The sequence below is a fragment of the Crotalus tigris genome, unplaced genomic scaffold (assembly GCF_016545835.1).
Source record: "Crotalus tigris isolate CLP2741 ecotype Arizona unplaced genomic scaffold, ASM1654583v1 scf7180000024291.2576520, whole genome shotgun sequence".
Classification (NCBI taxonomy): domain Eukaryota; kingdom Metazoa; phylum Chordata; class Lepidosauria; order Squamata; family Viperidae; genus Crotalus; species Crotalus tigris.
The window spans coordinates 204,031-225,320 of NW_024100464.1; the positions used below are offsets into that span (position 1 = coordinate 204,031).

The 21,290-nt window shown below is 36.4% G+C and overlaps 1 protein-coding gene across 1 annotated transcript; it reads right to left on the bottom strand.

Annotated features, from left to right (window-relative positions):
• Window positions 1-909: 909 nt before the first annotated feature.
• SLC39A9 (solute carrier family 39 member 9) lies at window positions 910-21,177 on the bottom strand. Its single transcript, XM_039323985.1, has 7 exons — window positions 20,596-21,177; window positions 18,115-18,223; window positions 11,050-11,244; window positions 8,783-8,851; window positions 5,962-6,047; window positions 4,808-4,942; window positions 910-4,327 (listed from the first exon to the last, which is right to left on the bottom strand). The coding sequence occupies exons 1-7, from the start codon at window positions 20,689-20,691 to the stop codon at window positions 4,097-4,099; spliced, it is 921 nt and encodes a 306-aa protein (XP_039179919.1). The 5' UTR covers window positions 20,692-21,177; the 3' UTR covers window positions 910-4,096.
• Between the last annotated feature and the right edge of the window lie 113 nt (window positions 21,178-21,290).

The window sequence follows — 21,290 nt, forward strand, 5'->3', positions numbered from 1 at the left end:
TTCAGTGAAAGGACCTAGAGGTTGCCTTCTTCTTCAGAATGTATGGGATGGTCCAACAGGAAACACAGTCCTATGTCAGGTTAGGAGATCATCAGCATTTTGAATTGCACCTCATCTGTCGCTTACAGAAGGGAGTTATCATGCCAGCATAATAAATATCCATAATTAGCTGGGCTGGTGCATTATGGTCCAATTGAAGTTTCCAATGGTCTTCAAGGGTGTGTAAATCACCAATAAGTTTTAAAAATAAAAAAAAATATGTTTAGGTAAGAACATTTAATACTTTGGTATGTTACATTTGAATGGGAGACAAAGTATGCTGATTTATTATGCTTTTCACTGGGTTCTTCAATAATAATAATAATAATAATAATAATAAAAGTTGGAAGGGACCTTGGAGGTCATCGAGTCCAACCATCTGCTCAGATAGAAACCCTACATCATTTCGGACAAATGGCTGTCCAGTCTCTTCTTAAAAACTTCCAGTGTTGGAGCATTCACCGCTTCTGGAGGCAGGTTGTTCCATTGGTTAATTGTTCTAACTGTCAGGAAGTTTCTCCTTAGTTCTAGGTTGCTTCTCTCCTTGATCAGTTTCCATCCGTTGCTTCTTGTCCTGCCTTCAGGCGCTTTGGAGAATAGCTTGACTCCCTCTTCTTTGTGGCAGCCCCTCAGATATTGGAACACTGCTATCATATCCTCGTCCTTCTCTTTGTTAAACTAGACATACCCAGTTCCAGCAACCATTCCTTATATGTTTTAGCCTCCAGTCCCCTAACCATCTTTGTTGCTCTCCTTGCTTTATCTGTTTCTAGAAGTGAATAAAGGAGATAAAGCAAACTATAAACCATTTCCCCTTGAAGAATCTACAAATTATTGCTTCTTTGTCACCATTAAAAATGAGACAAATTATTTCAACAATGCAGCAAATAATTTTTAATGTAATAAAAACATATTTAAACAGTTCACAATTAAAGTGAAAAAATTAAAAATAAGGCAGCCATCCATGGAATGATCTCATGTGTACAAATGATTTAGAAAAGACATTAAAATTACACTTTAGTACACGTAATCAGGTATACAGCTATGACCAGGGAACACTACCCATGAAATCATAGCTGGATAGGGACATAACAGAAACATGTAAAAGTTCGTATCTTTTTGAAATGAATAATCTCCTTCAAATGCTACTGCAAGGGCTTCCCATTTTCCAAGTTACCTATGGTTCATCATAAACAACACAGCAGCACAATTTATTGTTCAAGTTTTCCCATTCTGGTACAGCTGGATATTAAAAATTATTTTCACCTAGGATACAGGAAAATCACTTTTGATTTTCCACTTGGAATTTCAGAAATTCCAAGATATTTCCTTTCAGTTGAAGATACTGCATTTCTTTGACATATCTGTCAAATATTGCAAACTTAAGTTTCTCCAGCATAGGCAAGATTGTTTTATGAATAATGGTAATTAGGTGACTGAATGTAATGTTGCATACAGACATTTCCACTTTCAACTCAGTCTACAGCTGATGTGACTTGTGAAAGTGTTGGAATTTGTGAGAATGTATTAATGATGCATCTCTATTTTAGCAATACATGGCTTTCAGGTTTATTGGGAAGTTCAGAATACAAACTGGATGTGATTATTAATAAGAGTCAAGAAGAGTAGAATTAGACTACAAAAAAACAATGATTTTGCATTGATTTTTAAAATCTGGCTAAAGTCAAAATCCATATGCTCAAATCCAAATTTCTCAAAACTGAGCTTCTCAGTATTATAAGAGATCAATTTTCTGGAATTCTGCTACAGGATTTCTTTTATTATCTAGAAATTCCCTTCTCATAGCTCACTGCTACAAAAGCAGTTAGCAATTAAATACTGGCAAAGTATTCCAGCCACCTTTGTTCCCATACAGGAGCAAATCAGCCCCATAAGCATTTCCTATACTGCCTTATGATGTTTATTGTGTAATAATCATCACACATTAAGCTTATTCATTGCCTTACAAATAATAATTTAGTTCTAGATACCAAGCCCAAGTTAGTGAAATAGGAAAAAAAGAATTAACAGACTTGCTTTCACAAATTTGATTTAGTTTAGGTAGCTTCCAACTAAGTTTTGCAAATAACAGTAAGCACTTAAAAGTCTGGCCTTCTCTCTCAATTACATACAACATTCAAATAATTTTTTTAAAATGTGTGATTTAAACTCAATATATCTCCCTGAATCCTAATTCTTCTTTCAAATATTTCTATATTAATGACATTTTAATCAAGTCTGGTGACTTGTCATTTTGCCATTATTTCCCAACTTGCTAGTTGGAAGAATAGACATTCTTGTCATTTTCCCAGCAATGGTAATTTGGCATTTTATGACTTTATTTTCAATCATTAAGTATACAAATGTGACAGGCACATTAACCAGCTCAATTTATATATCAAATAGTACAACTGGGATTTTTGTCCCATGTTTTGACAAATATGTTTCTATTTTCTCTTCTAGCATAGAAGAGAACTCTAAAACTGTAATCTTTGAAATGCTTTCTTGCAGATCAAGTACAACTGGCAGATCCATTTGTGATGCACCATTTTATGATGCTCGATCCACAGTAGCACAGATGATTGATTTAAGATTGATATAAATGTATGCAGCTGATAAACATATACTGGAAAGAATAGCAGTCAATAGGTCTGTTGAGTATTAGCTTTAAAAAAAACCCTTTAGAAATAAGTCATGTTTATATTATTTAATGTTAATTCCTTTCTGGTTCTAACATTATGCCCTCCCATAAAAGGCAAGATTTTTTTTAATGAAAAACTGATATTGCCTACTGATGCTCAACCAATATTCATTCAATAAGTAGGAACTGCCAATTAAAACATAACCGTTCTGAACAACCTTAACATCCACTGTCTAGGAAATATAAGATGTGAGCAAGGCAGGCATGGAAAACAAGTTTCATTAATTACTGGACTGTAAAATGTTACTGAAGAAAGGATCAGATTTATCTCATGGAATAATCAGTCCAGTAAAAAAATATTTCATTCAAACACTATCTTGTTTATAAATAAAATTTTAACTATTAGTGAAAGACTTTTGACAATATGATTCAAAAATTAAAGCATATATAAAACTGTGCACTAGTAACCAACATATATTTTAACCATTTAATTTTTTTTTAAACCAATGGCTTTGACAGGGTTTTCTTTTTCTGGATAATTACAGATACCTTTTTGAACCACTATGATGTGTAGAATTCGTGTTCTAGAGGTGTGCAGATACTCAGTTTTAACAGATTTCAGACATTTAATTCAAAACAAGCTCACAACCTGGAATGATTTTTGGTAAAAGTATTAAAGTTTCAGCTTTTGAGGTTGATGCCTGATGAATAGGGCTTACCTTATTCCACTTGAAAAGAAACATTTTTGTAAATAAACTAGCATTCATTTGAATAAACACCTATTCCTTAGAGCTCAGAACAATCTAACCTCTTGCTGAATGTGGCTCTCTTCTGTACTGTATAGCCTGTTAGAATCAAGGAACAAATGTGCTTCCATAATAAGTCAATGCAAGAATCCTATCAAACTTCTTTATCTAATACAAATTTTGCCTACAACTTCATCCTCACAAATATTTGTCCACCAGATGATTCCTTCTAAATCAGCCCATGCCATTATTAATGCATGGACATTTGGAAGATGTGAACAATCTTCCCGCATATTAGAAGGTAGCATCATAATGTCAAGAGATCAGCTCTGAATGCTGATATACGGAATACTTGGATTATGATTTCATGATGAATTGAAAGGATCTTCCCAGATAATATCCAAGTTCCAGCTTCCCTGAGAATAGGTAGGAAGTCATAATGAAAATATCTTCAGAAAAAAAGAAATTATGCAGGATTTATAACTAGCCATCAAAGAGTACTATCTCTCTCTTCTATTGAGTTTTCCCACAGTTTTCTTGTTAAAACGATGATCCTCTCCAACTCCTTATCATACATGGGGTGGTCAACAGGGTAAGAGAGACAGCAATAAAAAAGCAACGGACTGCTGCTTATATCAGATTGAAGGGAAAAATGCTGGTCTTCCAAGTTTTAATGTTGGTGTCCAATAGATAAAATCAGAGGAATCAAACAACCCAGAACCAATGCAGCCACCTCCAAGCGACTGAGTCCCTTGCTTCCAGCAGAGTCAGGTTTATGGCTATGTCCCATTCCACCCACTTCGGGAAGAACATGAACTGTGGCAACATATAAGAAAGTCCCAGCAGAGAACAACATGGCAACTCCAGTGGCATTGACTTCTGAAAGTGCCTCTTTACTGCTCTGTAAAAAAAAAAAAAAGGCAAAAGGCAAATAAAATATTAAAGCTCATCCTTCTTTAAATTGTACTTCAATTGCTGCTCTACTGGAATTTCAAAAACATCTTTAGAATGCATTATACCTTACCTCAAAGAAAAACTAATGTTCTGGAGATCTAACATCCTCTACCATCAGTGGAAAATTTACTCAGCAAATTTTTGTCAGTGCAAAAAAACTAGATGGGGGCTGATGATTTACATAAAATCCATAATTTGGTGTTAGTTAAAAAACAGGGCAACACAAGACCAATTATCTGCATTTTATATGCACTACTTTCACTCAAAGAACAATTCATAATCCAGCAAAAATGCTCTATGAAACAAAATACCAAATATTTAAGAGTCTGCAAAATTGATTCCCCAACAAACATACTGATGCACAACTGACTGGTAAACATGATTAATCTGATTATTTAAAACTTTTCATATTCCACGGCTGTTTTACCTTGCTTAATCCCAAATAAGTCACCATTGACAAAACAGGTGCTGCTAATGCAAAAACCAGCAAGTGCTTCCTGATTCGATTCCGTTCAAGACCAGCATGCATAAGAAATGAGACAAGCCCAAAAGCAGCAGGTGCCTATAACATAAAAGCAATAAAATAATTAATGCTCAAGTATAAAACGAGTTGTACTGCCTTCATTTGCAAAATGGAATGTTTAGTGAAACCAAATGCCAGTAGTACATTACTGAGCCCTTCCTTAAGTTTTCTGTTGGTGGAGTATAATGTATCATTAGTATTAAGCCCTTCCTTAATATGAGATAGTAAATCACTATATCTAAGGGGAAAATAGCACACTTCAAGTATAGTAAAAATACATGTTTTCCTGTTCTTTATAACACTATATGCCATTCAACTGAAAAAAGTTAATACACTTACAAATACTTTTTAGTAAAAAAACAACAACAACTATATGCTATACTATTGAAAGAAGTTAATACATTTACAAATACTTTTTAGTAAAAAACAAACTAATACTAAAATGCTTATTTTAACATTAGTATTAAAAATTAATGATACACATACAGATTGTTATGATAAAAGCATCCTAGAGAGCTAAAGAGGCTGGTGGACAACAACCCTACTAGTTTGCCTTCAGGTAATTTTGTGATTACAACCATGCCATACTATGAAAATACAATCTCCATGGCAGCCATTTAGTCAAATTAGAATGTAATTCTCAAAAATCTAAGGGATTGCTTGGTCCTGTTACTATAACAAGAAATCCAAAAGATGAAATTAGTATAGCTTCAGGCCCAATAATCACTCAGAATTAGCTGCCATTTCCTACACAAGATCTATGTGATTCTAATGAAAATTAATTGTATATAAAGTGTCTTCTAAGTACATTAAATTCAGCAGTAAGAAGTACTGCTGCTTACTACATGTCATTACTAGGCTAGCACAAACTCCCACATACACAGTACCTAACTGCATACTTCTACTCCGAGATGCCATCCTAATTACAAAAGCAAACACAAATGATTTTAAAAATGCATGGATACTTTTTAAAAAAGAACTTTTTCACTTCACTCAAGTCTATAATTCCTCATTCACTGATGGAAGAAGCATGGAAAAGTTTCTTACTCAAAGCTTACCTTATGCAGCATAATTGCAACAAATACTATTAGCTGGACACTAGTCTGAGATGTAGAAGCAGCTGCACCCAAGGCAACACCATCAGCTTAATGAGGGAGGAAGGGGAAAAAAAACCACACAACCATGAATCCAGCCACTGATCAAAGAGTTACTGGAGCTAAATTATACAAGAGTAAGTCTGTCACCTGATTCTCTTATCTTAACCTGCTCTTCCATTTCTGATGATGGTTTTAATATTTATTTTTCAGAGTAGATCCATGGCATCAGTTTTCTATCAGGAACGGTCACAGAGCCAACAGTTTTGTTTAGCTCTTTGCAACATTGTTTTAAAATATATGTTTTGTTGCTATATTTTGGGTTCTTTTGGTCCCAGTGATTTAATTGAGTTATATTTCCACATTCAGGGGTGGTCTATAATTTGGAGTCCTCCTAGCTTCAGTTTCTACTTAGTGAGTAGGAACCAGTTATGATCAGGAAGACCCTTGCATATATTCACCTGGTGCACCAATTACAGTGCTGATTTTGTATGTTTGCCCACTGACAAAGAAACGATCAGTCTATAATTGTAATGGTAGGTTTATTTTAACAATGAGAGACAGAATAATAACCAAAAAACGAGAAAAATACATTTCAAAAAAGTTATAAATTGATTTGCATTTTAATGAGTGAAATAGGTATTTGACCCCTTCGCAAAACATGACTTAGTATTTTGTGGCAAAACCCTTGTTAGCAATCACAGAGGTCAGACGTTTCTTGTAACTGGCTACCAGGTTTGCACATATCTCAGGAGGGATTTTGTCCCATTCCTCTTTGGAGATCCTCTCCAAATCATTAAGGTTTTGAGGCTGACATTTGGCAGCTTGAACCTTCAGCTCCCTCCACAGATTTTCCATGGGATTAAGGTCTGGAGACTGCTGGGCCACTCCAGGATCTTAATGTGCTTCTTCTTGAGCTACTTCTTTGTTGCCTTGGCCATGTGTTTTGGGTCATTGCCATGATGGAATACCCATCCATGACCCATTTTCAATGCCCTGGCTGAGGGAAAGAGGTTCTCACCCAAGATTTGATGGTACATGGCCCTGTTCATCGTCCCTTTGATGTGGTGAAGTTGTCCTGTCCCCATAGAAGAAAAACACCCCCAAAACATGTTTCCACCATATTTGATGGTGGGGATGGTGTTCTTGGGGTCATAGGCTGCATTCCTCCTCCTCCAAACATGGCGAGTTGAGTTGATGCCAAAGTGCTCAATTTTGGTCTCATCTGACCACAACACTTTCCCTCAGTTCTCCTCTGAACCATTCAGATGTTCATTGGCAAATGTCAGACGGGCCTGTACATGTGCTTTCTTGATCAAGGGGACCTTGCTGGTGCTGCAGGATTTCAGTCCTTCACAGCATAGTGTGTTACCAATTGTTTTCTTGGTGACTATGGTCCCAGCTGCCTTGAGATCATTGACAAGATCCTCCTGTGTAGTTCTGGGCTGATTCCTCACCGTTCCCATGAGCACTGAAACATCACAAGGTGAGATCTAGCATGGAGCCCCAGACCGAGGGAGATTGACAATTATTTTGTGTTTCTTTCATTTGCGAATAATCGCACCAACTGTTGTCGCCTTCTCACCAAGCTACTTGGCGATAGTCTTGCAGTCCATTCCAGCCTTGTGTAGGTCTACAATCTTGTCCTTGACATCCTTGGACAGCTCTTTGATCTTCGCCATGGTGGAGAGTTTGGAATCTGATTGATTGATTGCTTCTGTGGACAGGTGTCTTTTATACAGGTAACAAGCTGAGATTAGGAGCTCTCTCTTTAAGAGAGTGCTCCTAATCTCAGCTCGTTTCCTATATAAAAGACACCTGGGAGCCAAAAATCTTCTGACTGATAGGAGATCAAATACTTATTTCACTAATTAAAATACAAATCAATTTATAACTTTTTTTGAAATGCATTTTTCTGGACTTTTTGTTGTTATTCTATCTCTCATTGTTAAAATAAACCTACTATTACAATTATAGACTGATCATGTCTTTGTCAGTGGGCAAACGTACAAAATCAGCAGGGGATCAAATATTTTTCCCCCTCACTGAATGCCCTTTCCTGGACTTGGGAGTCTTTTGTCACAGTTCTTCATGCCTTGGTCACATAACACAGTACAAATTAATTGAAGATTTAAAGTTCTAAGATTTATTCTAAAAGTTGAAAAGGGAATGTGTGTTTGAGAGCAGGAGATTAGGTTCTAAAAATGCAGATATATTGCTATAGCGTTTGAAACAAATGTATAACATAGCAGTAGTAAATTTATTTACCGTGCACTTATAGTTAAATATCGTATAGCAGCAAGACAGAAGCAGTAATTCATATTATAATATACACAAAATGTAGAACCACAACATATTCTTAACTTTATGCTTTAATGGTTTTGCAGAAACAAAAATATTTGTTTAGATCTTTTTTAAAAGTTTAAAGGATTTGTCTCCAAACATAATTCTTGAAAACTAACATTAGGAATAAAAACTCCAGAAATGTCTCCAACTTGAAGCCTTTAGACTGGATCAAATATGTATTTTCCTATTAAAAATCACTATAGCCCTGAGCTGTAGAGAATCATCAGGGACATATCCCTGCAGTTCAGTTTAGTCTCCTCTCTTATCTCAAAGTAGATTAACTTGGGGAGAAGACTAAAAAGAAAGTCCACAGCATTATTCCATTATTAGTAGCAGTAACTACTGGGATCATATCATCATGTCAACACTAACTCACATAACTTGACAGTCATTTTTTTTTTTTTTAGAAAAATGTAACAAACCAACAAAATTAACCTACCTGCTGCATGGACAACTAGTCCTAGTGTAGTAGTAATTTTGGAATTGCCTGACCTTCCTGCTTCTGGATCTGAAATAATTAAGAAATCTTATCAAAGAGATATAAATAAGAGAGCAGGAGCAGAGACTGAAATGAAGAAATATTACAAAAGTTAATATTTATTAGAAGTTAATATAGGTTAAAAAGCTACTTTAGTGAAGTAGTTAAGGTGATGGATGGTCTAGAAACTAGAAGACTGAATTCTAGGCATTTTATATAGGATAATGTAATAATTACAATAATATTATAGTGCATACCAAAAATTTGAATAGCACTTAGAAAATCTGCCCATTGACATTGCAAAATGCCACACAGTTTGGATCTGCACATATACTACGCTGATACATTGCGACATTCTAGGTTCTTGAGACAAACGTGATGCATATGAAGGTCAACACCAGCTAAAACTGTGACATTATCATGAATAGATTATAATAACAATTTTTCACCAAACTAAAGTATCTCTGTTAACTCTTTCTCAGTGCCTTTGAATCTTTCCTTCCTTCTTCCCATTTAAGGGAATGAAATATTCCATGAACTTGAATCCTTTTGAAAAATAGTTTAACATTTATTAATTTAATTTAATTTAATTTAATTTATATGATGCCCACCTTGCTATCAAGTGACTCTAGATAAAAATGACAATATAAAACATTATGATAAATATTTTATTACAATATTAAAATGATAAATATTAAAATTAACAGAGATAGCTAAAGAAGGAAGCAAAATACAATTTGGTGGAAATAGAATCTTCTTTTAATATACAAACCACCTGCAATAGAGGATGCCCCCAACAGGACCCCAGGCCAATCAGCAGACCCAGGTTTTAAGCCCATCTGGAAGGCCAAGAGGATGGAGGCAAATTAACATTCACAGGTAACCACAGTTAAGCAGTCAAAATATCATAGCGGACCTTTGAAATGCAGCTGTTGGATGGAATAGTGAGAAAACCATAGGCTCCATATCACTTTTATATGGTTTAACAATGATTTAAGTCTAGTTCCTTGCCAAGTAGAATGTAACTATGATTTCCAGGTTAGTTATGGGTTAAAGAATATGAGGATGATGTTCTCTGTGACATGCTTATTATATCACGACACTGAGGCTTGGTGTGGAAAATACTATATGTCTCCACAAGTATTTGCATGGAACCAAGCACAGTGTATTCAATATTCAAGTATTTCTGGTTAAAATATGATGAATACTTTCTGCCACTGTCTTTGTTTTGTAGCCAAAATCTAAAAAAAATAATTACTTACTGGTTTAGTAAATTTTATTTAAAGCTAAAAGTTCACTTGTTCGTTTTTTTAAAAAAAATCTCTACCAATGCCACTGAAAATTAATGGAGAGTCTCCATTTAATGTCCTTCCTATGCAGGTAGTCTTCACTTAATGACCATTTGCCAGTGACAATTTGAAGTTACAATAGTGCCGAACAATGTTAGTTATGGCTGGTCTTTGAAGTTATAGCTGTGAAAGCACTTCCGTGGTCACATGATCAAAATCTAGCAGTCCACCTGCATTTATAACCATACAATCAATTCCCCCCCACCTATCTCCCCTCCCATTACAGCCCTTTTGACCACCCTTTATTCCATTGCCCCTCCCCTCAGCCATCCTGCAGTCCATTGCTCCTGCTGTTAACCTTTGCCGTCTTCTTCCTCCTGTTGCTTACAAGGTGTTTCTGTGCTGGCCCTTTGCAAAGCAGCTCTGGCCATGTGAGGCCTTGCCATGCTAGGGCAAGACCAACAGAGTGCAGGATGGCCATAAGGGCAGAGATTGGGGGGGGGGGAGGAGAGAAACAGGCAAATAGAGGGAGTTGAACTGGAGGTGAGAGCAACAGGACAAGATAAGGGTGATATCCTTGCCTAATGGTAACACAATCCTAATCACAACCAGAACTACTAAAATTGCCATCGCTAAGTGGTACAATCATGTGATATTTCACCTAACAACTGCATCCCTTAGCGATGGAAATTCCCATTCCAATTAGAGTTGTTAAGTTAGGACTACATATATACTATTTTTTTCACCATTAATGATATAAACTTTGACCAAATGTTATGCTGCCAAATTTTAAAGGTGAAAATGTTAATTTTGTTTCAAAATTCAACCCCCATCCTTTCTTAATATAGACTATATCATATACAATGAATATTCATTTATTTGAATATTTCTGAGAATTGTTCTCACTTTGATTGCCTATTAGGAAAAATATTGGCTTACCATCTGCAGTGTGGACGTGAGAATTGCCAATCTGATCTACCAGCAGCATAAAGACAAAGCCAAGAACAAGAGAAACACCAATGTAAGCATGTAATCTTGAATGGTCGTGGCTATGGTTATGCTCATGCACATCTGGAACATCTGCTTTCTCAGATTCAATGGCCTTTTCACTCACACTGACTGGGTGGTGCTTTGCTAAAGGAAACCAAAAAGAACAGTTGAAATTAGAAATGCAGTTCCTAACCTATTAAAAGTCAAATCAAAACATGCCTCAGGGTATTTTTAATTTTAAAAGTGACTAATTAGTTTTCAAATTTTGTATAAAATTTAAAATTGATCAGAAACATAGTTTAATTAACATGACCTCAATGTCATGTTAATGACATTGTATCACTACATCTGTATGTAACATCAAATAAATAACTGTTTCATCAAATAACTGAATGAAAGCAAAAATGTATATCTGCAGGCATAAGCAAGCAGATAGGAATCTGAATTTGTAAAGGCTAGGAGTAAGTATTTTGGGCAAAATATCTCCAATGTCTAATGGAAGACTTCTTTTTATTTTATTCACTTTCTATTTTGGCAGAAAACTCTATGGTTCAGATCAATCCGCTGTCATGTGAAAAAGTACATCCCATTGTAATCTTTTCCTTTTCCAACAGAGATATTTGATCTTCATTTCAATAATATTGATAAAGAGGATATAACTATATCATGAATATTTACATTTTGTAGCCCATTGTATAATTTAAATAAACAAATGCATGTGAAAAATGTAAATACATCCCTATGTTTATCACTACCTTCATTATCTAAAATTAGGTGCACAAAATGTGAACATTACTACTGAGGATCTGGGAGGAAGCTGTCATATTGGAGTCATTTAGTTTGATATGCTCTTTTTTGCTGAAGTGGGTGGTATCACTCTAGATCAGGGGTGTCAAACTGCCAGCCCGCGGGCCGGATGTGTCTCATGGAAGCTGCGCCCACCCCATTGCCGGCCATGGCAAAACTGGCCCGATATGTTGCGCGACGTCATGAGTTTGACATGCCTGCTCTAGATCAAAAGAGCTGTCTGACCAGAAGGAGATCTCTGATCAGAAAGAAGGTTATAGATATCAATGAATGATAAAAAGTGATTTTAAAAGATTGCCAAGCACTGGACATCAATCATCCCATTCTGCAGAAAATCATCTATAAGTGGAGAAGATTTCAAACAACTATCAACTTGCCTAGGCCAGGCCATCCCAGCAATTTTAGCCCAGGAGGAAAACCAAGTTGCTGAAAAAAAAAAAAAAAGAATGCCCTATTTTCATCTGACCCACAAGTCCTTCTCACCACTACTGATGTTAAAGGGCATGAGTCTACCACTAGAAAGCTGCACAAATATACATTGGAAGTATGCCAGAAACAAATCGTTGCTGCCCCAAAAGAACACATCAATTCATGAATGCCTAGAGACAAACACTAGGACTTCTAGAACGATGTGCTCTCGACAGCCAAGGCAAAAATATCAGATTATTTGGCCACAGTACCAGGACACGCTTGGTGAAAACCAAAGGCAACATTTCACCAGATGAACATTATACCAACTGTAAAGAATGGTGGTGAAAATGTTACGATTTGGGGCTGCTTCAAGACCTGGGGAGATCTGTGATCACCATCACAGAATCCACTATGAATTCTTCATTGTTCCAGAGGATGTTTAACTAATGTGAGAAGATTTGTGAAAAGATTGAAGCTCTACCGAAAGTGAACCTGGCAACATGACAATGACTCTAAACATTCCAGAAAACCCGCCATGCTGTGGGGTGATTTGAAAAGGGCTATGCATGCAAAAACTCCTCAGCCATTGCACAGCTGGAATAATGTTGCATGGAGAAGTAGGAAAAATTTCTCCCAGTTGATCTCAGAAAGTGATAGACAGTTATAAGAAATGTGTATTTGAGATTGCTTCTGTCAAAGAGAACAATACCAGATGTTAGATTATAGTTATACTTTATTTGGTCAAGTGTGATTAGATACTCAAGGAACTTGTCTACAGTATAGAAGCACTCAGTGTACTTGCAAAACAACAGAATATAATAATAACAATAAAGTTTACAGACAATAAAAGAGGGAAGTAAAAACAATAATGGGGATAAATAATAATATTGCAGCCATATCCTAGGGTTTAACATACATAAACATTGAGGAAAAAAGTAGTATTTGAGTCAAGAGCGTGCTTACTTTTTTTACAGAACGAAATGGCATATCTGTTAATTTTTTGTTAACTAAATGATTCCAAAATCAATTTTTATAGCTTTTTGTTAGATCACTTCTCTTTATGTCCCCAGAGATGAAGCATGCCCCCACTCTCCTGGCCTTTTGGAAAGGTGTGATAACATGGCTTGCTTTAAGCTCACAGAGAAGCATACAGCTGTGAGGCAGCTTAGTCCCTGAAAACCCTCCCCCTCCTTTTAACTTTTAACATTGATTTTTAATAATCTTTGCCTCATTTTACATTTTACATATTATTTTTAATGCTTTAATATTTTATTTGTACATTGTCCGGAGTCCCTCTGTGAAGGAGATGGCTAATTTCAAAATTTGACAAATAAATAAATAAAATATACTGTTTGAATGAAAACAAAATATTGGTATGTTCATGTATGATTAAAAAAAAGAAAGAAAAACTTCACATCAGTGTACTTTTTCCATGTGCAAAATTTGCATTTGTATTTATTTAAATTGCACAATGGACCACAAATGTAAATGGTGAATATTTGTTATATTATCAATATTGTTAAAATGAAGACGACACCAAGCTGGCAGGAATAGCCAACACTCCAGAAGACAGGCTTCAGATACAGAAGGATCTGGACAGACTTGAACACTGGGCACTAACTAACAAAATGAAATTCAATGGTGAAAAAAGCAAGGTTCTACATTTAGGCAAGAAAAACCAAATGCACAAGTACAGCATAGGTGGCACCATGCTCAATAGTAGTAGCTGTGAGAGGGACCTCGGAGTCCTAGTAGACAATCACTTAAATATGAGCCAGCAGTGTGCTGCAGCTGCCAAAAAGGCCAACACAGTGCTAGGCTGCATTAACAGAGGGATAGAATCAAGATCACGTTAAGTATTAATACCACTCTTCAATGCCTTGGTAAGGCCACACTTGGAATACTGCATCCAGTTTTGGTCACCACGATGTAAAAAAGACGTTGAGACTCTAGAAAGAGTACAGAGAAGAGCAACAAAGATGATTAGGGGACTGGAGGCTAAAACATATAAGGAACGGTTGCTAGAATTGGATATGTCTAATTTAACGAAGAGAAGGACAAGGGGGGACATGATAGCAGTATTCCAATATCTCAGGGGCTGCCATAAAGAAGAGGGAATTAAGCTATTTTCCAAAGCACCTGAAGGCAGGACAAGAAGCAATGGGTGTAAACTAATCAAGGAGAGAAGCAACCTAGAACTAAGGAGAAACTTCCTGACAGTGAGAACAATTAATCAGTGGAACCGCCTGCCTCCAGAAGCAGTAAATGCTCCAACACTGGAAGTTTTTAAGAAGAGACTGGACAGCCATTTGTCCGAAATGGTGTAGGGTTTCCTGCCGAGCAGGGGGTTGGACTAGATGACCTCCAAGGTCCCTTCCAACTTTACTATTATTATTATTATTATTATTATTATTATTATTATTATTATTATTAAGATCAAATATCTACTGTATATGCTGAAATATGTTGAAAAAATGGAACAATCCAATGGGGTATACTTCCTTTTTCATGTGACTGTACTTCCTATGTGGATAACTGAACAATTATGGTACTGAATAATAAGTCTGCTTTTAAAAGATATCCAAATAATAAGAAACATGATAAGAAGCAAAGAATTTCCTGCAATAATGATGAATTCTAGAAACGTGCTTTGTAATGACCACTATCCTTAGATTATCACATCATACATCCGCCACTAGGTATGGCCATTTTGCATGACTGCTCCAGTGAGCCTGACAATCTACTCTCAATCATATTCGATCTTCAAATATACCAACCAGAATGCTTCTATTAAACTTCAAATTTAAATGATATTAAAATGCATAACATCATTCAAAACTGAGAGAAATTAGATAACCTTTATTGTCATTTTTTTTACTGTGGGCACAACAGCACACATTAAAAATGAAATTTAGTTGCTTGCTCTCAAAGTGTACACATACATAACAAACATTTAAAACATACTACATACAACGTATGTATAGACCTACACCCTTACATATAAGTAACATATATTGGAACTAAATCTTCCAATATAAAGTATAGAGTAAACAGTGAAATCTGCAGGCCTATTAAATTATGCAAATCTCAAATGTAGCATTTGCTCATATTTTCTTTTTCATTGTGACTGGACCATGAATTGAGAAACCTAATCCTACTAATCCACTGAACTCTTTTCAAGGGTAGGAAAGAAACTCTTAATTGTGTATTTGTGTTTTCTTCATCCCTTTAGAAGTAACCATTTGGACAGCTACTGTATCTGGTGTTTTGGATGGCCCCAAATTATTATCCTCCAGATAAATGCAGCTCTTTCCAGCAGTCCTTCTGATGCAGGGGTTAGCAAAATAAGAGAGATAACCATGAAGAAGGGGAAAAGAATTAACATTTGATAGGCTGCAGTACTCTGATTGCTGTTTGGATGTTTGTCTCTCTTGAATTGAGATGCATTTTATCTATCCATATTCTACTAAAATGGAATGCAGACCTGATCCCTCCCCTTGCAATTACACAGTACTTTTGAGAAGAAATCACAGTTATGGTTTACAGTTGCCGGGATTATTAATTTCTGCAGAGAAACAAATATCAGCAAACTAAAATGATGCAAAAATATTAGATAAGATAGATAACCTTTATTGTCATTTTTTTTACTGTGGGCACAACGGCACGCATCAAAAATGAAATTTAGTTGAAAAGGATAAAAATATTATCCTTTTCTCAGCTACTGTTGCCTCCCCTTCACTGAATTGTCAAATACCTGAAACTACCTGTTAAGGATAAGGGTATAGTTCACTCTTCTTTTTTTCTACTCTTCTTTTTGGTATTTGTTATAATTTTTATTAGTTTTTATCCTTTCAATTTGTAAATCTTAATAAAATTATTTGAAGAAAAGATGTAGTTCAGCATGCTAAAAATGCTTCAAGGCATGCTATCAAATAATAGGTTTAAAGAAATAACCTTTGCCTCATCCCCCAAATTAGCAAACATTGCTTAACAGTCATGTAATGCTTGAACAAGGGTTTTGAACTGAAGTTATTAACAGGAAATAATAGCCAGTAATGAGAGCCAATTTGGTGGAGTAGTTAAGGCATGAGTCTAGAAACCGGAAGACCTTGAATTTTAGTCCTGCCTTAGGCACAAAAATCACCTAGGTGACCTTGGGAAGTTCCTTTTTCTCAGCCCTAAGAAGCAGGCAATGGGAAACCACTTCAGAAAATAAGAGAATTTCCAGGAGTCAAAAACTGAATCAAAGGCAGCCCCTCTCCCCCCCACAAAAGCCAGTAACCCTGGAGTTTTATGGAAGGCAAGGGGGAGGAGTAAGGAAAATAATTTGGGATGGTTTAATAAATCCTTTTAGCTATTTTATAAATGAAAGCATTATAACCACCTGGAATTTTCTGCTTTTACTCATTTTTTGTTTTTGTTTTTAAAAATCCAAGCAGTATTTATTTCTTAATTATATTTATCTGAACACCTAATATTAGATGGACTCTAGATAGCTTAGAACAGAGGTCCCCAACCTTTTGGGCACCAGGGACTAGTTACATGGAGAGAGGTTTTTCCGCGGAGCGGAGGGTGTGTGGTTTTCATGTGCTGCCTGCATCTCGTGGATGGGGCTTTGCTTGTTTGTGTGGACTGGTTGCTGGCATGCCGCGGCCCAGTACCGGTCCATGGACTGGGGGTTCGGCACCCCTGGCTTAGAAAATATACTTATTAAAAACACACAAAATTGAATGACTAAAACAGTAACAAAAATACAACCGAAAACAGTGTAAAACTGAAAGAAATGTTATTGATAATACAGTTAAACCCCAAAGTCCTCTAGGAAAGCCATGTTTCTCATCTGTTTACAGAAGGCCATGAGAGTTGGGGCTATCATAAGCGTAGATAAGTGTTTCTGTGGCCAAAATAATCTGCTATCCTCCACTGAGAAACTCTAATTCCCTGCTTATCTGACTTCCACCAAACCTATATTTACTTTCTTAATGCCTATCAGCATTCTGTTCTTTTCCTTCCTCATTAACATGAAAAAGATTTCAAAGAGGCAATGAACTATTAAAGGCTTCACTTTTAGTATACATAAGGCCTGGTCATTTGCTGTATTCCTGTCCTGTCCCGTTTAAGGAGCTTCTGGATTGAAAGGATTAGCTGGTAACAGCACCATTGCTTGGGGGATACCTGGGGGGAGGCTCCTTTCATGTCCCATTAAGGAGCTGGAGCAAATGAGGGGAGTTGACCCCAACCCTGCAGCAGCTCTCAGATCTTGAAGGCAGGCTTGCTAACCTCCAACCCAGTGTCCTAACCATGTAAGCCAGCAGTCCCCAACCTTTTGGGCACCAGGGACCGGTTCCATTGAGAAAGGTTTTTCCACAGACCAGAGGCTGTGTGGTTTCGAGTGCTGCCTGCATGTCACAGATGGGGCCTCATTTGTTTGCATGGCCTGGTTTCTGGCATGCCACGGCCTGGTGCCGGCCCACGGAACAGGGGTTGGGGACCCCTGATGTAAGCCATCACACTGTACTCTAACTTAGACAACTTGAGACAATTTAAGCATTTGTTAAAATATTGAAATTGAAACTGATAAAAACATATATAGTTGCCCAAGAATGATAACCATGGAGTATGTCACATTATGTTGGTCTTCTCTCAGATATATGGGCAGGAAAATGTATTATTTATTTTTAAAAAAGTATTGAGATTCTGTAGAAAACTGGACTGTACTACCAAAATGCCTACGTTACAATCAAAGGTCTGTTTTATTCAAAATTCCTTGTACCAGAATAAGAGTCGTTTTCTTACCCTCCAAAAGATCTTCATAAAGTGCATGTACTCCTTCAGGCACAATGACAGCCAAGGCAGTTCCACAAAGGAGCCCGGCACCAAGAACTGTAACCAGTTTTAATCTTTCCTGAAAATAAAATTTAAAATAATTAAAGGAAATGTGAAAATAAATATTGTATGTATGTGAGTGTGTATATATGTGTGTGTGAAATATATATGGAAAAACAGTCACATCCTTCATCTCCAGTGCCTACTTTAGTGGTGAATAACTGAGGTGCTCTAACCCAGCTATTTCTCTAGTTTGGAACTGGAAAAGTTCACCAATCTCTTTGCTATCAGACCTTTGAACCATACTGTATTGTTCTTCCTGTCTCTTTCCACTCCAACACAGACAAAAAAAATTAGATCTCTTTTCATTATCCTCATCCTGAATACAAAATATAGAAAGTATACTTACACAAAGAAAAGAGATATACAAATGCAGTAATTTATTGTTTCTGAGTACATTATCTGAACTGAGGACTGTTTTACATTGATATTTACATAATCTGTTTGATTCGTATTCCAGGAAGATGACAAATTTCAAAAGAGCAAATAATCACTCAAGAGATTTCTGGAATGCACATGCATAAAACACACATTTTAGCCTATACAGTTTAAGCATTTGTTAGATTAATGACAATGAATTGTCTGTTAGAAAAGACAGAAGGTCTCATATTTTTAAAAAAATAATCTAAAGTAAAACATTTGATCATATGAAAGCCACATAATCCTAGCCTTTAAAGATGAAACAGCCATTATTAAAAGTAACAAAAACCAGGTTTTATGGTTTACAATAAATATAGAGACTATTAATTATAATATATACAATCTACAAATGCTTTTGGAATGCTTTGTTCAAGATACCTGATGCTGTTGTATTTTATTAAGGAAATTAGACAATACAACATGCATTTGATGCTTTCACAGTGAACTGTTCACATTATTGTTTTATTTTACATATATAACCCAGCACTAATCTTCCTTTACAAAAATTGAAGGCTGCTCACAGTATGCTGAGTCTCTTGATTCTGGCAACATAGAAATAAGATTAATGAAGAAATATATGATTCATTAACTCTGAAAATGCATGCTACTCAAACAACTGGAAAGAGATTTTCTATCTCAGTATAAACCATAGGAATTGGCAGTTAAAAAAACAAATTTAAATTATTATTTTATTTTAGATCTGTTTATTTATTTAAAGTTTCTTTGATTTAAACCATTCTGAGAGTTTCACAAACATTTTCAAATCCTTACAGAAATTTCAGTTTAGAAAATTATTTTCTCACATAATTTGGAAAATAAAGAACCTATTTTTTATGAGCAGGACGACCTAATGATCACCCACAAGTATTAAATATAGATAATAAGCCAAATGACCAGGTAATTAGCTTGCAAAATTTTGAAGAATGCAAGTAAGTTTACGTGTTTCTTTTTTCTGTGAAAAAAGTATTTGTACAGGATGGCAAAATAACATAGCTAAAATTTCTTCAAGCTATTTTAACCTGGCATTGTTTTGTTATTTTTAGACATATTATGTACTTTCTGCTTATTAAGCTTTACTTCAGTGTCAGTTCCATATGCTTCACTGGATTTACTTTTGAATTGTGCAGTAAATGAAACAACATTTGGCTGTCATTATTAAAATAAGTTGCACTTTTGCAGACATTTTTGTATAATCAGAATAATTTTTTATAACACCACCCGGATGTTTTGGCATCATGTGTATAATGACAATTAATATATAGAGCTGCCTTTGGCTTGCTGAGTCTTTTAAAATATATTGGAAAGTATTCCTTCCAAAATGTAGAATATTTTACTATATTGCAGAGAAATACAATGTGGACATGTATTTTTTAATACTCAATTTTAAATGCACATATACAAGAGATCAGAGAAAAACAACTATGTAAAATAAGTATTCTTTCTTCAAGTTTTAGCTAACTGTACTGAAAAAAGAATAGGGTAATTATCTGGGAAAAACATTTTTTTGCATATAGCAAAATTATTTCTTATATCAAATTTCAAAAAAACTATTCGATCAAACTTTAAACCTGCTGAATATATTAATATCTGACACCACAAAAGGAAACTGGGCTTTGCAGAAAGAATTGGGAGAGGAAAATCCTCTAGATGAGTAGTCAAAATATCTCAAAAGATGACACAATTTTTTTTCTTTCTGCCATTTTATCTTTCATGCTAGGTCCTAATTCTGCAACACAAGTTATCAAGGTAAAAAAGGGCTAACCTAAACCAGGCGCTTATTCCAAAGTTTATTTGCGAGGATTTTTTTGTTTCCTATTGTGTTAAATTTATTTGTTCTTTACAACACTCCCACCTCAAGATCGATCTCCAGAAGTGAAAACTAACACCGCGGCTAGAGAGCCCTTGCCCTCCGATACTCTTGGCATTCTTCTGCACACCTGGACGGCAGGTGCTCAGAGCCTTCCTTCTTACCTCGGAAAAGTTTACGGCCAAAGGGATGATGCCGGCCACATAGCAGCCAATCAGCATAGCGAGAGAGAGCAAACTAATGGATAAAAAATCATCCATGGCCGGCTTCTCCTCCAGGTTCAGCGGTTCAACGGCTCGCCGCGGTTCAGCAGGGAATTCGCCCTCGCGGCTCCCAATAAAGCCACATGGGCCAAAATCTGACTGCGCCTCTTTAGCAGCAGGCAAGCGGGCGAGCCAGTGAGGGGCACCCCGTTTTCGTGCACAAAAAGAGAAGCCAAGCGGCTAAATCGCTGTGTGGCCGCTTCTCCTCTTGCTCGCAGCAGCTGGGCTCCACTCAGCTCAGGCAAAAGGCTCCCCTTTTTTCGGAGGGAAGGCAGGCGAACCAGGCCTCATTATCGAAGCGCGCTCCTCCTCAGCCAATAAGGAATTACACCCGTGGAAACAGAAGGCGGGAAGAAAACCCGTCTGCTCTTCCTCGTCTATGCCTCCATCTCCCTCCGCTAGTGCCGTAAAAAGCCAAGTGGCAGTCGCCCTCCGCTTCCTCTCCCCTGCTCAATTTCCGGGAGACTTGGCAGTTTGAAAGGAAACGTATAAAGTCCAGTTCCCCTTCCTGCCCAATTTAAGATGGCAGGCTTAATAACTTCAAGCATGCTATTATGAAGTCTGTGAGCAGCGACGCCCTTAGCAAAGATGGACGC

Coding starts and splice junctions, on each gene's coding strand:
- SLC39A9 (XM_039323985.1), bottom strand. CDS start 20,691: ATGGATGATTTTTTATCCATTAGTTTGCTCTCTCTCGCTATGCTGATT. Junction 11,245..18,114: donor TTATGAAGATCTTTTGGAGG/GTAAGAAAACGA, acceptor GGTTTCCTTTAG/CAAAGCACCACCCAGTCAGT. Junction 4,328..4,807: donor CTTATTTGGGATTAAGCAAG/GTAAAACAGCCG, acceptor TTTTTTTTACAG/AGCAGTAAAGAGGCACTTTC.